This window comes from Podarcis pityusensis (assembly GCF_964106645.2).
Source record: "Podarcis pityusensis genome assembly, chromosome: 1".
In the NCBI taxonomy this organism is placed as follows: Eukaryota; Metazoa; Chordata; class Lepidosauria; order Squamata; family Lacertidae; genus Podarcis; species Podarcis pityusensis.
In genome coordinates, this window is record NC_138028.1 from 23,346,340 (window position 1) to 23,362,605 (window position 16,266).

The 16,266-nt window shown below is 43.2% G+C and overlaps 1 protein-coding gene across 3 annotated transcripts in view; it reads left to right on the forward strand.

The window, feature by feature from the left end:
• Positions 1 to 16,266, forward strand: part of TTC7B (tetratricopeptide repeat domain 7B) — a 105,515-nt gene that overhangs the window by 26,886 nt on the left and 62,363 nt on the right. For all 3 annotated transcript variants that reach the window (XM_081017471.1, XM_081017472.1, XM_081017473.1), the window contains exons 6-7: positions 10,832 to 10,910; positions 13,453 to 13,625. In XM_081017471.1, coding sequence (XP_080873597.1) covers positions 10,832 to 10,910; positions 13,453 to 13,625 — 252 coding nt within the window. The remainder of the gene's footprint in view (positions 1 to 10,831; positions 10,911 to 13,452; positions 13,626 to 16,266) is intronic.

Genomic DNA, 16,266 nt, shown 5'->3' on the forward strand with positions numbered 1-16,266 from the left:
GGCACCAAGTCAGAGCTAGGTCTGTTTTACAGTTTAAAGGCAAGGATGTCATAGTTTTGGATTTCCACAGGACTCAGTAGAACCCTGTTTGTCTCCTTCCTGCCAGATACACATGGGAGTAATTCACCAATCCAGAAAACGAGAAATCTATATGCGCCTCGCAACTCTGCTCATCATAATATCTACCCCCTAGAAAGGGAAGCCTGGATTGGGCAAATGAGAGTCACCCACAACCTTCCATTTCCTAGTTTGCTTCTTGTTCATTTACCGGTGAGAGAGGAAATGGGAGCTCTGTTGAGCCCTACAGGGATCCTTCTATGTAGAGGTAATGTACGTGAGGCCAGAAGAATATCATGCCTATCTCTCTATACTGAATTCGGACTCATTTATCACCATGCTGATGACCAAGTGTGCAAAGCTACTCTTTGCAGTCACATTCACATGAGTGACAATTTATCAACAACTTCAGCATTCAGGCATAGCCCAGCTTCTATTAATTGGCTCAAGGGGAGAATGAGAGCCATATTGTTTTATCTTTTGCAAACTACTCTTCACTGGCATTTACCTCCTTCCTTGCCTTTCTCTTTTAATTAACTTGGAATCTCTTTCTGCAACGATCATCATTCTTTCTCATTGCTCTGATCGCATCACCCTTTGCTTTATATCCTTGGGTATGACTTTATATACCTGGACTGACTCCCTGCAACTTTTAGGCTGGTTTATTAACAGGGGTAGTAAATCAGTTGTTTTCCCTTGCCTTAATGGATAACGCTTTCATTAGAACTGCAGTGAACAGAAAAATACGTCTGAATCAAAGGGAATAGAACATCTCCTTAGACATTCAGGGAAGATAACCTGTTAGGGATATTGTTTTGCATCTCCTAAAGCTGCTTGTACCATGTCATGCATTCTCAGTGTTGTCTGAAGCTGATTTTGGAATGGAATACCAATGAGAAATTTCTATACTATAAAGCCTAGATGTTTCACAATGAAATTCCACACTGTATTTTTTAAATGCAGATTGAAGCATTTGTGCTATAAAGTCGAGTGAACAACAACAGAATTGCCTTTCGTTATTTTCTAACTTTTTTCACCAAGTTTATGCTCAGTGTTTTAATGACTTCCACATTTTTGTGTGGTTAATAGTTTGAACCTGCAAATTTGTTAAATTGCTGTTGTGCAGGGTCAGTAGGATTGCAAAAGTCTTTTATTGGCTGACACTATGGACTTAATTTGGGGTTCTCTCTAAAGGCTGTGAAGAAACAAGATATGCTTTAAGCAATAGCAATGGTGTTATTTAAAAAGCAAGATCTTCTGTTTTATTTCAAGTAGAATGGTTGCAAATCAATAGCCTCCAGCTTGAGACTGCTAGCTATGTGGCAGCTCCTATGGTAAGGGTAGTTGGTGGACTATAGCTCTAGTTACATGGTAAACAGATTGCTGTTCCTCCCTCTAAAGATTTCACAGGGTGATTTGCACTTCTATCATCACGAGTGACATCTCTCTCTCTCTTTGTTTCCCAACATTCCCTGCCATTTTACTGTTGAAAATTATGGTTATCTCAAACTGTGATCCTTTAGAACCATGGTTTGCAAACTTATTTTGAACTTGTTTCAGTCCATGATTTATAGGGAATCCTGGTTTGCGTTAACCAGAATTTATGTTGGTACACATGCAGTGACCTGGTTTGCATGTGACAGCCATGGTTGCCAGGAGGAGTCAAACCATGAGCTCGATTTGGATGGCCTGCTAACGAAACCTTGGCTTAGCCCCTGGCAGTACATCAGCACCAGCACCAGGGGATGAGTGTAGCAATCACTATCACTTCTTCAGGAACCCACACACTTACATGTTCATGTTAAGCCATGGTTTGGCTGAGCGTGAACTGAGCCATTGTGAAGCAATGTTTAATGCTGGAGAGGGAGGGAGGATATTACTCCAGAGACAGGAGGAGGAAAGGAAAAGGAACAAGCGTACTATGACCGGTTCCCAGTTTGCAAGCTGTTAGAGCTGCGGATGGCATGGACCCTGTACCAGACCTGTCTTGGCCCTTTTGAACTTGCTCCTTCATTCTAACCTTTTGAAAAATGTCCGAAGGTACTTCTGTTTTCCTAGTGTTTTTAGGGGACTGGTTAATTCCAATTCAGCACATCATTTCTTCCTATACTCACTTTTCTCTGTTCTGTATTCACTGTGGTTTTCACTGTGGAATTGCATTTTGAGTGCTTATATATTTTTATTGAAGTTTGTAAAATGCCCTAAACACCAATTTAAGTATTTTTAATTTAAATGTTAATGCTCCACTATATAGCCTGTAATAGAGTGGCAAGTCCATGACAGTACTACATAGAGCAATCTTGTTTCCTTTTTCCAGCTAATCAGCTGCCAGTAAGAGGTTGCAGGCTGTTTTTGGTTTTTGTTTGTAAATGGCAAGGTAGTAAATCTTTGCAATTTTGGTGAAAGCTTTCTGACTCTTTTGTAATTAATACAGATTAAGGCTAGAAGTGGCTCTCAGCCCATTGCTCTGACTGCCTACTTGCATCTCCCCTGTGTGCCATTGCTGCTGCTTTTCCAACTTAGAAGCTTCCAAGTTTGAAAGGCACTGCTTTGTTTGAGGTGCCGAAGTCTTCTCAGGGTCTCACTTTAGCTTACAAAGGCATCAGAGCTGCCATCACCCTACTTTTCAAAGAGGCTCTCCAAAAGCACTTAGGCTCAAGTGATTCTGGGGGGACAAAATTACTTCTCAAGGAACTCAACCTCTGTCGTATGAGGCAGTGTGGTCGGTGTGTAGGGCTAAGTTATAGAATTAACTATTTTAGACAAGGGTAAATTTATGAAGAGAGAGAGAGTTTACAGGCATTTGAAAGATGGAAAAGGAGACACTGCTTTTAATGGGATTGAATGTGTCTTTGAATAATGCCTCTTGCTTGCCTGGTGGAGGATGGAGAAATGGTTTATGTGTAGAAAGCTCTGACTTTTGTGAGTCTCGACTGTAGCCTGTTCTAGAAGGGGAACAGTGGCATCCATACTCTGCCCATTTTTACCTGTGGTCTTGCGCACTGCTGAAACGTGCACACACCCCACCCCCGAAGGTTGCTCACAAGGACATGTGGTCCTTGGCTGAAAAAGAAGGTTCCCTGCCCCTTCTCTGTCAGTTATGTGTCCCCATTGCTGAGAAATCCTAAACCAGCCCTAGAAAGGAAACACAACAGTTTGTTTTCCTTTCAAGAGGAGATCTAGCTAGTTCACACCATTTCCCTCTCTTTAAAACAAAAACACGTAAAATGGATGGCAAATGCATGTTTCCATTGACTGGGTGGAAAGGGCGTTTCACCCAATCGAGGGCAGAATTGGCAAACCGGACTAATGAGGTTACAAGGTTAAATGTCCAATCCAAGGGGAGAATTACCCTGCTACGCCTATTTCTTTTGTATACGTGACTGTAGACAATTTTCAGGAAGTTTGCAGGATGGAAAAATGGGGAAGCATTTGTAGATATCTTTATGTGAGGTGAAGTATGTGGAACAATCAGACATCTGGACAAGCAGGTGGTGGTTGTTCTTTAAAATGAAGTCGTTGAGCAAATCTAAGGTTTAGGTTCACACACTGTAATGTTTTGCTGAGTACAGTGGTACCTCGGGTTAAGAACTTAATTCGTTCCAGAGGTCCGTTCTTAACATGAAACTGTTCTTAACCTGAAGCACCACTTTAGCTAATGGGGCCTCCCGCTGCCACCGCACCACCGGAACACGATTTCTGTTCTCATCCTGAAGCAAAATTCTTAACCCAAGGTACTATTTCTGGGTTAGCGGAGTCTGTAACCTGAAGCGTCTGTAACCCGAGGTACCACTGTATACTACTTTCTGCCATATCAGTCTAGCACAGAGGTTGATCAGTTGCTACTTTCTCAGGTCAAGGAGCCTCCTGGATTAGAGGCATGTTGCAGGAGTCCATAATTCCTTGCATGCTGTATGCATTGCACTGTGACTTTTTCATCCCCCTTTTCTTTCCTTTTAAAACAAAAAGACAGAGGTTGCTCATGCGCAGTCCACATAATGCTGTGCTGTATATCCAGATCCACCCATTTAGCTGCGAAGAGCAGCTGCTCCTTTTCCAATGTCCACTGAGCCATTGGCAGATTACAGGTCCATCTCAATGGTGTATAAAAATGCCCTCTGGTCAGGACTTCCCCAGACTTAGATTGTCGTTGGTTGTCACGATCCCTTTCCCTGCTTTGGAGGCAGGGATAATCCCCTGGCCTGCTCCTGATTCCAAGCCTGGAGGAATAGTGGAGGCTCAGAGCAGAGCTTTGGACGTCCTGGGTGTTCCTTCAGAGTCAGAATGACTTCCTGGTGATCTCTGCCTGCCTCACCAGGTCCAAGCTCACGAGAGGGTGGAGGCTCTTCGTATACAGGAGAAAGTATAGACACTCACCTTGTTGAGGAGCTTGTTGTGCTAAGCAAGGTGAGCATATTCGGACCCTTTGGTGATTTTGAAAATAAAAGCAGCATATTTGTATATTTGTGAAACTGTTAGATGGCTTTGGGAGGGATTCAGCTAATAAGTCCCTTTAGAGGAAGCCCTGTGCAATATTGAATTTTGCTTCATTGCGAAGGATGTACATTTGTATAGATGGTAACCTTGGAGGCATTTCTGAACTTCTAAACTCATGGGGTAATAAATCCTTTCTTTAAAGTTTAAACTCCCACTTTCGCATTCTTGTTTCTAGGGTCCTACGTAAGCAGAGTGGGCCACTTTTCATTAGAAGTTGTGGAGCCTGGCAGTAAGTGAGCATGAAAACATGCGAACTGATTCACAACTTCCTTTTAAATGGGAAATCTATTAGCAGGGAGTTTATCTGGTGAACCAGATTTCCTGAAAATTCCTGTACTAAAAACCTCTTAAAATGACCTTTGTCCCAGTTGTTACAGTAGTACATTTGTGACTGTGCTTTTTGCAAGCTTTCTGTAAGGAACAGAAATTGTATTATCATGAGAAGAACCATGCGACGGCAGCCCATGTTAAACCATGGTTTAAAACAGCCTATGTTTTAATTTGAATGAACAATGCGCTGGTGCAAACTACTCAAAAGTTCCCATAGTGTTCCTCCCTTATCCTGCTGTTCCTGCTTTGCTACAAATGAAACAAGCCAGATACAGTAGTACCTCGGGTTACATACGCTTCAGGTTACAGACTCCACTAACCCAGAAATAGTGCTTCAGGTTAAGAACTTTGCTTCAGGATGAGAACAGAAATTGTGCTCCGGCGGCGTAGCGGCAGCAGGAGGCCCCCATTAGCTAAAGTGGTGCTTCAGGTTAAGAACAATTTCAGGTTAAGTACGGACCTCCAGAACGAATTAAGTACTTAACCTGAGGTACCACTGTACTGGCATGTCATGCCATCCAAACGGGCTTGTGGTTTGTTTTCCCAAATAAACAAGAGTCGCAACCAGGTTTGTTCTTTGCTAACTGCTTGTGTGTTGTTTGGGAGAAACAAATCGTGAACCTGGGTTTAGACAGCACAACAAACCAGACTCTGGCTTGCTTCACTCATGGCATGGCAGCAACAGGAATCGGGAACGAGTGTCACAGGAAGCTTTGAGCAGAGTGCATATTTCTTATTCACATTAAAACATTGTTTCGAACAGTGGTTTAATGTGACAGGCGAACCAGGCCAGTGTGATGTGACTCTTTAGAATACAATTATAGCTACCCTCCATTTCCGTTGCCAGGGTACATTTAAAATGAAGTCTACTCTTCCTAAAATCCTCAAATCCAAAATATCTAAAAATACCGGCTGTGTGGGATGATAGTGCAGGATAGGGATGCAGTTTAGAGTACATTGATGTCCTGAAGCCAAATGTTTGACTCCAGAAGTCCCTTCTAAATTAGAGAATGTTTGTTCCTGTATACTAGTTTTCAGAATTATTATTTTTTAACAATAAGCTCTATTTCAATAACCACTATAGCTGTCCATTTGAATAAAGTACTCTCACAGAACAATCCCTTTTGTGGCATGCTGATTCATATTTAAACCTTTTCAAAAATTGATAGTACATCTTACATAGTAAAGTAGTTGCATTAGTTCTTCATCACCAAAACCCTTTTGTTTCTTCTATGCTCCCATAGTGACATGGAGCCTAGATGCGCCCCAAACTGGCATATAACCCTCCGTCCAATCCCAAAGGAGCTTGAGAGAAAGTGGCCAGGAGTTGTTGGTTGTCAGGGTAGAAGCAGCTGCAGAGATGGTACCATGGCGCCCCTTTCCAAATAGGGCCTTTTATCTCGGCAGCATGGATAGTACTACAAGGTGTCTCCTTCCCACACCACTCTGGCAATATCAGAAACCCCTGGTCTTTGCCAATGTTGCTCCTCTGAGAAGATGGGCCAGTTATGGTTCTGAAAGAAGCTATACCTTCCACGTGACCAGGAACCTGTGACATAGCAGAGTTGCACAGGAAGTTGATATTGAGTCCCATTTCACTGAGGTAATATTGGAACCATCTATTATTATTATTATTATTATTATTATTATTATTATAGCGCCCTTCATCCAAGGATCTATTCCAGCAACAACAATATGTGTTTGCATGGATCGTGTAGGGAGTCCCAGCTGAAATAAGAAAGATTTTTTGCAAGCCATTAGGAACATAGAAAGCTGCCTTTGACCAGCCCCTTAGCGTCATGGCTCGCCTACCTAATACGTTATCCTTTTTACCTGGAGATACCTGGGATTGAATCTGGGACATGCACAGCATGTGCTCTGCTACTGAGCTAGGATCGATCCTTTATAAGAACAGTAGGAAACTAGAAGCTGCACTTTTGGTTTGGGTGCTTCTTAATATTTCTGTCCCACTTATTTTGCAACTATTGCGCACACACACACACACACACACACACGGCCATCTATTATTATTATTAGTTGGGATCTAAGATAAGAAACAAACCTTCAGAATGGGGGACAGCTTACATTAGAGACCACTTTTGTTTAGATGGCGGTATTGAATTTTCCATATTGCTCATACACTGCTAGTTTAGCTATTGCCTGGGCTGAAATGACTAATGTTTTGTAAAACTGGATTTGGCGACTACTATCTCCGTACTTCTGCTTCGGTTTTCGGTTCTTTTGAACCCCTTGGTTTTCTGTTCCCTTTCCATAAACAGTGCCCAAAAGCTCAGACAGGAAGTTAGAACAGACAGCAAGAGACAGTGTAGGTGAGAAGATGCTTAGCAGGTTAATTTCACTGTTTTATTTCTTTTGTTAAGTGTGGAAGTATTTTGGTCTGATGATCTGCAGATATTATGCTGCTCTGCACTAGGAAGTTTAATGAAGCAATTCAGAGACACTGCAGAAGAAAATATCGTAAGCCCTGACGCCACGCCAAAGTGCACTGCACTGCAAAATTATTGTTTTTATCCTGGCAAAAGTGCTGATTAACTAACTTGTGATGCATTTTAATCTTGCATCAGTGCACTGCCTGGGTCACAGGTGCCCTGGCACAATGTAAATCAGTATTTATTATGCTGGAGTGTAATTGTCTTAGCCAAATGGAGTTGGTGTGCTGGACCATTAACTGATGCAAAAGTCTGCATTTCCTCCCCTGAATTACGAAACTGCACCATTTTGATATCTGCCTGGTTTGCGTAATCAAGATAGCCATCTTTATAATGCGAGAGTGTCTGAATTTTCATGTTTTGCACAAACATTAGAATTAGCATAGGGAATTTGCATAATTAGTTTGTTTCTTGATAACTCCAGGAAGTACAATTTCTTCTCTCAGATCTTCTATTTGTGTCAATAGCATTTTCTTTTTCTCCTGCTTTTCTAATCTCATGTAGTTCAGAGAAATTGCAGTGTTAAGTTACATCTTTATTTATGTTGATATAGAAGGCATCCCTTCCACTTGCCCCCAAAACTCTTGGGCAGTTTTCCAAGGGGAAATTTTCCTCCTTTTAAGCTTAGTGATAAAGGGAGTGTAAGAGAATTAATTGTGTTCTCTTCTGGAACATCCTGCTGAGAAGCGGGAAAACATCCCAGAAGTCTCTGCTTTGTTGTTGTTGTTGTTTAGTCGTGTCCGACTCTTTGTGACCCCACGGACCAGAGCACGCCAGGCACTCCTGTCTTCCACTGCCTCCCACAGTTTGGTCAAACTCAGGCTGGTAGCTTTGAGAACACTGTCCAACCATCTCGTCCTCTGTCGTCCCCTTCTCCTCCCCATCTTTCCCAACATCAGGGTCTTTTCCAGGGAATCCTCTCTTTTCATGAGGTGGCCAAAGGATTGGAGCCTTAGCTTCAGGATCTGTCCTTCCAGTGAGCACTCAGGGCTGATTTCCTTCTGAATAGGTTTGATCTTCTTGCAGTCCATGGGACTCTCAAGAGTCTCCTCCAGCATCATAATTCAAAAGCATCAATTCTTTGGCAGTCTCTGCTTTACTAGAGGCCATTTTAGGTCATTTTTATGAAGAGGTACCTGGAGGTAGCAGAGCTTAACTTGCTGTGGGGCTAAAAAGAGCACAATGTGATGTTGATATAGGAGCTTCTAGGATGATCTTCTATTATCCAATGAGGAGAAGAATGGAGTGTGTGCATCTAGCATCCACTTCCTTATTGATGCCAGTGAGGCAACGAGGAGAATCAACTAAAGCTGCAGCTTCTGTAAAAGGAAGGGGGAAGGTGGGAAGGCAAGCGTTTGAAACTCCCATTGTTCTAGGTGCGTTTTGCGACAGGGAATTTTATTAGTGCGAGCAGTTTCTGAGCTCTGGGCACACAGTACTGCGCCTAAGATTTCAGATTAAAACTGCAGAGTGGAAGGAAAGGAGGACCTTTTTCTGCCTCACCACTTCCAACCACTCTCTGAAGAATGGAGAAGAGGGTCTCTTAAGAATACAGTGGTACCTCGGGTTACATACGCTTCAGGTTACAGACGCTTCAGGTTACAGACACTGCTAACCCAGAAATAGTACCTCGGGTTAAGAACTTTGCTTCAGGATGAGAACAGAAATCATGCTCCGGCAGCGCGGCAGCAGCAGGAGGCCCCATTAGCTAAAGTGGTGCTTCAGGTTAAGAACAGTTTCAGGTTAAGTACGGACCTCCGGAATGAATTAAGTACTTAACCCGAGGTACCACTGTATTAGTGGGGCAGGCAGGGGAAACATGGCTTTGTTTTTTGCAGTCTTCCAATGAGGACTAGACCATGCGAAAAATGAACGTAAGATTTTAGCTGCAGTTCATTCATTTTCAGCTTTGTATTCTTGTTGTAAAAGAAGCACGCCTAGACATTCCGTTGTCGCATCTATACCCTAGGTTTAAGGTGCCATTTAGCTCCTAGCTTTCATATCTCAGTTTCTAACTCTGGGTGGGGCAAATGGTGATGTGGTCCTCAAGACCCACAAAAACATGGAGTCAGTTTTTGCGCTCTGTACGCATGCAAGGATACTGAGCATGATTGGTTAATTGAAGGCTGCAATTCCATGCACATTTATTTGGAAGCAAGTTGTATGGAACAAAGTAGGGTTTAACTGCCAAGTAAATGAATATGAACATGGTTGCAAGTATTAAGAACTTTCAATAATCAGGGAAAGGCAGCTATGAGTATTTTCCTAATTTGGGAATATTGTAGACATCAGTTAGCAGGAGGGCATAAAAGAGGAATAGAACAATCATCCATATGAACTTCATGGATAATTTTGGTGATATATGATGACATCTTCTAGATTCTAGTGCTGGTGATGAGTTGAGTCTGCTACGAAGCCCATAATAATGAATATATAATATTTAGGATGATGATTCATTGCAATAAAGGAGGAACTAAACTTCCTTTTAAAAACTGTTATGGGATTGTGTGTGTTAGAAGGGGGAAATGCTTTGTTTGAAAGGGGAAACAGTTTGTAAATTAGCAGGGGTGGGTACAGGATATTCTGTCATATACAGCTTCCATTTATGGATTGTTGTAAACCGTTCGGAGCACTTCAGAAGTCTTCACATTCTGACAAGCTGAACTTGAAGTTGTGTACTGCAGCTTTACTTCAAAGTCCAGTGTCCAAGTCTGCTGTCAATCCTGCTGTTTAATTTCATGTTACTGTTACTCAGGTTTATTTGACCTTGGAGAAAAGGCTATTTTTATATGGTTGAGACATGCACTTCTTGCGCTCATTCTGTCCCTCATTTATTTCCATTTATTTAGCAGTAATGGGAATGCATTTTTTATGAGAGAAAAAATGACGAGAGGTTCATTCTCATTTTAAGAAAGAATAGTGAATTAAATTTTGTGGTACCCTTCTGCTCAACTTGCTCCCTCTCCTGTAAACCCTGTACTGTTGAAAATTAAAGTTGGTTGTCAAGTTGTTTTCAGAACAAGTGTATATTAAAGATATGCCATCCAGTTCTTTACTTTTCCATCTCAGCATTATGGTTGCTCTACATTTCTGAGGGATGGGAGGGATTTTTGTTCAGCCCAGTTTTACATTCTGGATTATTCTAGAAGAATATCTGCAACAGCATAAAGATAACAAACAGTGACAAATTAATTGCAATCTGGGCATATCTGGGGTGCAGGCTGTGAAAGCTCAAATGTCAACAAACCATTTGGCCTTTCTTGTGTTAGTGTTTCTTGCCTTCTCTGAAACATACATGTTATGTTTTGGATTTGAGGAAATAGTATGTTTTGTGATCCAGAGTAAAAAGTTACTTGATCTTTACAAAAGTGGATAAATCAACTTTAGTAACTGGGCGGGCATTGGGGGGGATGGGACTGATGCTTCCTTATAAAGTATTAAATGTTAACATATTAGCTAGAAATACTATTTCTGTGGAATTCTGTGTATACATACAGGAATTTGACAAGAGGAGTCGGTAGATTTAGAGAGATCCTACGAGCTGTTGAAACGAGAACTACACAAAATTTACGCATGGTAAGTTTTCAGAACTACAATTCACTACAGATTGTTAAAAATGGATAATTAGTGATTATTATAGTCTGCAGTTTTATACATTCCTGCTTGGGAGTAAGCCCCTATTGAACACATTGAAAAGTGGGTTTTTTTCTGAAAAGTGGGAATTTCATAAGAATGCACTGTAGTAATATTTGATGCATTGCAGTGCAATGACCCTTGCTGTAACCAGCAGATAAAAATATTATTATGTTACAATTGGTGGTTAACATGCATGCCTATGCAAGCTTATAATAAAAGTTAACAATTCAGAGAAGAACCTTGACCAGCATTTACTATTTATTAGAATTTTGACAAGTGGGAACTGCATTTATAAACTGTTAAGAGGCTCCATTTACAATCAGGCGGTACATAAATTTTGTTAAATTAAATAACCGTGCAGTGTGAAGTGCTTCTGTTCATGTTTCTAGCCACGCCATTCCTTCACTCTCGCCCCCTGACTTTCTGGGCCCTCCCAACAGCCACCCTTTCATGCGCGTTGAACGTTACATAAAAACATATGAAAAACCTTTCTAGGTTAGGCCAACGACCCATGTAGGTCAGCATCCTGTTCTTACATTGGCCAACCAGGTGCCTATGGGAGGTCCACAAGCAGGACCTGGATGCAGTAACACCCCCCCCCCCCCGCACGCAATTCCCATTCTGGGTGGAATTCTTCATAGCACCAAGGACAGGGGTCAGCAAACTTTTTGGGGGAGGGGGCTGGTTCACCGTCCTCCAGACCTAGTGATGGGGCCGGACTGTGCGCATGGGAGCGCACACAAGGTGGAGGGGGCTTCTTTCTCCCCCCCTTCTCCCCCCCGGCCTACCTCCTCCACTGCTCTGCTGGCTGTGGTGGTGGCGCCTCTCCTTTTCGGGCCAGCTTTCCCAGGTGTAGGGCCAGCAGGTGCGCCAAGCTCCAGCCCACAGTGCGGCCATGGGGAGAGGCCGGCGGGTGGATGGCGAGGCTTCCTATCAAAGCCCAGCCCCCTTCCTCCGCAGGGCAGGGAGAAGCCAGGAAGAGGGAGGGAGGAGGGAGGAGACACCGCTGCAGGGAGGGAGGGGGAAAAACTGCAAAAAATGGTGCCCCCCAAAAGAGGGGGGAAATGGTGATCGCGCCGATCCAAGCGGTGATTGCAGAACCGTTCGTGGGCCAGATCCAGAGGGTAATTGGGCCAGATCTGGCCCACAGACCTTAGTTTGCCAACCCCTGACTACGGAGATCGTTCCGTCAGTGCAAGCCTTTCTGCTTGCCTGACGGAACAATCTCCCCTCTCCTCCTTCTGTGTGTGCTGTTCTGGGGGATCTCTTGATCCTCCAAAGAGGATTTGGGGGGAGGTGGGGAAGAAGAAAGCCCTGTTGTGCTAGTGGAAGTCCGTGCAGTGGCTTCCACTATCAGAACAGAGTAGCTGAATCCAGCCAACTGCCTCCAAAACTAGAAGTGGAGCATAACCATTCATAGCCTCTGTGAATTCCCAGTGGCCGCGTTTTGCCGGGAGGGGAGTGTTCCTGCTAAGTTTTTTTTATTTATTTATTTTTATTTCTTGTAATCTTGAGGTTGTTCTACGCCTGTTGATAGTGGGACTACTATGGATGGACTTCTGGGCACCACTCTGGGGCCCCACACACCCCAGGAGCTCCTGAACAGCCCCAGACATGCCCCAGAGGTGCTAGATATCTCCCATTTTGATTTTTAAAATTTATGAGCCCATGGCAGAAGAGGTATGAGCTCAGCCAATGAGATTCCACCTTGTGAGGCAAATGAGAGCAGGAAGTGGGTGGGATGAGGAGGCTTGGCCTGTCCCCTTGCTACTCAGATGGCCTCGGGAGCCCCACAACTCCAAAGCTGACATTTCATTGGCTGAACTTGCTGCCACTCTCCCCTTGTGGGAGTTAGGAAGTGCATGGATCCTCGAGGATCTGGTCATCGCAGAGCTTCACAATGTGCCATCCCTCAGTCTTGCTTCACTTGCGAGCTTTGCTCACCCAGCTAGCTAGCCAGGCACAGAGGGAGATGTTCTGGGCCACCACTACTGACTCAAACGCGAGAAAGTTTAAAAAGGTAAGGTGGGAAAAGGATGGAGTGGCCAGAGGATGGAATGCACGGTCTCTGGGGCCTTCCTCAAACCTGGCACCATCTCTACCCACATGTAGAGGGACCTCTTAGCTGTGTAAGGGTCCACACTCAGAGAATGAGCTACCTTTCATCAGCTGCTCTTTTAAACCTCGGTTGATTCTGTTGGGAACTTTGTTTTTGTTAGCCAGTTTCATTCTAACATGTATTACAGTGACATCTTATGTTAACTGCTTTGAGTACTATTGTAAGACAGTATACAACACGTTGAGCAAAATGCAATATATTGATGGCACATTCCGCTGTTGTATCGAAGTTGCGTGTTGCAATTGCTTGTTTTGCTTCATGCTCGTAAGCATAATTTTACACAGTTTTACTTACGTCCCTACTGCTGCAGTCTGTTTTTTGTACACCCTTAACTTCCGGGAAATTACTTTTCCTTGTTGACAGACAATAGCAAGGCAGCTAGCCGAAATCTTGCTACGAGGCATGTGTGAACAAAGTTATTGGAATCCACTGGACGACCCTCCTCACGAGTCACCCCTGAATGATCCCCTATGGAAAGGTGCAAATACTAAGAGTTATGCGCTTAGCAGAAGACCACGGGTGTACTCTGGAGAAAAGTAAGCTTTTTGTTTATGATAATGATTATCTTTTAATCCGTTACTATGAATTGCAACAGTATTGCTGATATATAAATTGGGCTGATAAAATGTAGGAACGCAACTCTTAAACTATGCCAGTGCTCATATGAGTGAAAGAATGGTGGAGAACAAAATCCATACTTTCTGGATTGTGTTAAAGCTATTTGGATATTATGCCTGTTTTGTTGAGAGATGCTTTAAGTGGGCTGCAGTGTATTAGCTTAAAAAGTTGGAGTCCTCCAGCCAGCGGCATGGTCTTGGCTGCTCTTTCTCTCTCTTTAAAATTGCCAAAAAGTGGTAGCTTGAATCTCCTCCGCCTCCCGGTCACCTGCTTGTCGAGTTAGAATAGCATGAACATTTCATAAGTGTTTTCTTGGCAGGTCCCACCATTTTTTGGAACATCATGCAGAAGTTTTTCCTACCTTAGAACTATTTTTGGAGCTTCAGAATTTTTACCTGCCGTGAGCCTTTGTTCCATGAAGTAATGAACCAATCCAATATTTAAATTTCTAATTGTTATTGCTGTAGTGCAGTGTTGTTGATGATTTTCATATGCTGTGACCTGCTCCAGTAGCATGTAGGAGGCTTTCTAAAATGATAAAGCATTTACGTTCCCAGGGTGGGATTCACCTAACTAGCCCCATCAGAGGAAGCCTTGTGCAAGGACTTCCAATTGCGCAATAGGACTGTCCCATCTCTCCTCCCCCCCCCCCCCGCACATCTCCCAGATTGGCTCTGGTAGGTTGGGAGAACCCCAGAACAACACGCAGCGGGAAGGGGGGGGTTGTTCTGTCTGGCAGGCTGAAAGGCTTGTGCAGAGGGAACGACTGGAAGAGCACAGCATTGAATTACACCAGGGATCAGCAAACTTTTTCAGCAGGGGACCGGTCCACTGTCCCTCAGACCTTGTGGGGGGCCGAACTATATTTTTTTTGGAGGGGAAATGAATGAATTCCTATGCCCCACAAATAACCCAGAGATGCATTTTAAATAAAAGCACACATTCTACTCATGTAAAAACATGCTGATTCCCGGACTGTCTGCGGGCCGGATTTAGAAGGTGATTGGGCCAGATCCGGCCCCCAGGCCTTAGTTTGCCTACCCATGAGTTACACGCACAGTGCTTATGAAAAGGTGTCCAAGTTCAAAAAAGAAAAGAAAAGCCGATGTGTAGCTGTATTTTTCTAGGCGTTGTTTCAGAACAGCGGGAGAGCAATTAAAATGACAATGCTTCCAGTCTCTTATTAGCGATAATGAAAACATTGAAATGTGTGTTTTAAAATATTTCACAGGAATAATTAGCAAAGCCATTCCAGAAATGATTCTTACAGTACAGAGACTGGACCTGTATTTATGTTGTTTTGAGCTGGGTAGAGATTTTCAAATGCAGAAACCTGCAGGGGAAAATTGGTTCTAAGTATTTCCCTTAGCTTTGGTCTGAAAGATTTCCCCGAGCATGTTTAAATGCACTCACTTGCATTTGCTATCATTTGGCACTTTGGACCTGGTAAGTGGAGTGAAATTTGTTTTATCCGACTTTTTTGATATACTGAATTATGCATAGAGTAGAATATTAGTGAAGCATTTCCTTAAAGGCGTAACAAAAGTAAATTCCCAGAAGAAGAAGAAATGTTCTTCTGGTCTTCCTTTCCTTATTACATAAAGAAGTTTGTTTTCTATATTTAATACCTCTGAGGATTCCTAAATAGCTGCATCCCTTGATCTTTGCTAATATTATGGGAAGGATGGAAAAAGCAAGACGAACAGAAGTACAGAAAGTAGGTCTTACACCGGATAGGACTATTTGTCATTGAAGCCTTATACTGCCTACTCTGGCAGGTAGTATCTCTCCAGGATCTTGGGCAGACGTAGGAATGGTAGAAAACCATTTTGGGCTGCACTTTCAAGTGAATTGATCTAAATATTGTTGTTGTTGTTGTTGTTGTTGTTGTTGTTGTTATTACCCCACCCTTCTGGCTGGGTTTCCCCAGCCACTCTGGGCGACTCCCAACAGAATATTAAAAACACGATAAAACATCAAAAATTAAAAAAAACTTCCCTAACCAGGGCTGCCTTCAGATGTCTTCTAAAAGTCAGATAGTTGTTTATTTCCTTGACATCTGATGGGAAGGCATTCCACAGGGCAGGCGCCACTACCGAGAAGGCACTCTGCCTGGTTCCCTGTAACCTTGCAGCAAGGCAACCGCCAGAAGGCCCTTGGCGCTGGACCTCAGTGTCCGGGCTGAATGACAGGGGTGGAGACGCTCCTTCAGGTATACTGGGCTGAGGCCGTTTAGGGCTTTAAAGGTCAGCACCAACACTTTGTTTGCACCTCCTGCACTGATACGCAGGTGGGATACAATTGTTTTTCTGATTTTGCACTTCTCTAAATCTTGTGATACAGTTATCACTTCATAGCCATACAAAAATGAGTTAAAAGCTATGAACTTTAGGATAAATCGTCTGCAGCAGCGTCATTGGTTACTTGATAATACCAGGAAATAGAGCTTTTAGTGTCATCGTCCCAGGACTGCGGCATACTCAGCTAATAGAGATTTAGCAGCCGCCTTCTGTTTTAACTTCTAAACTCCTGTTGAAAACTTCTATTTTACCAGGCCTA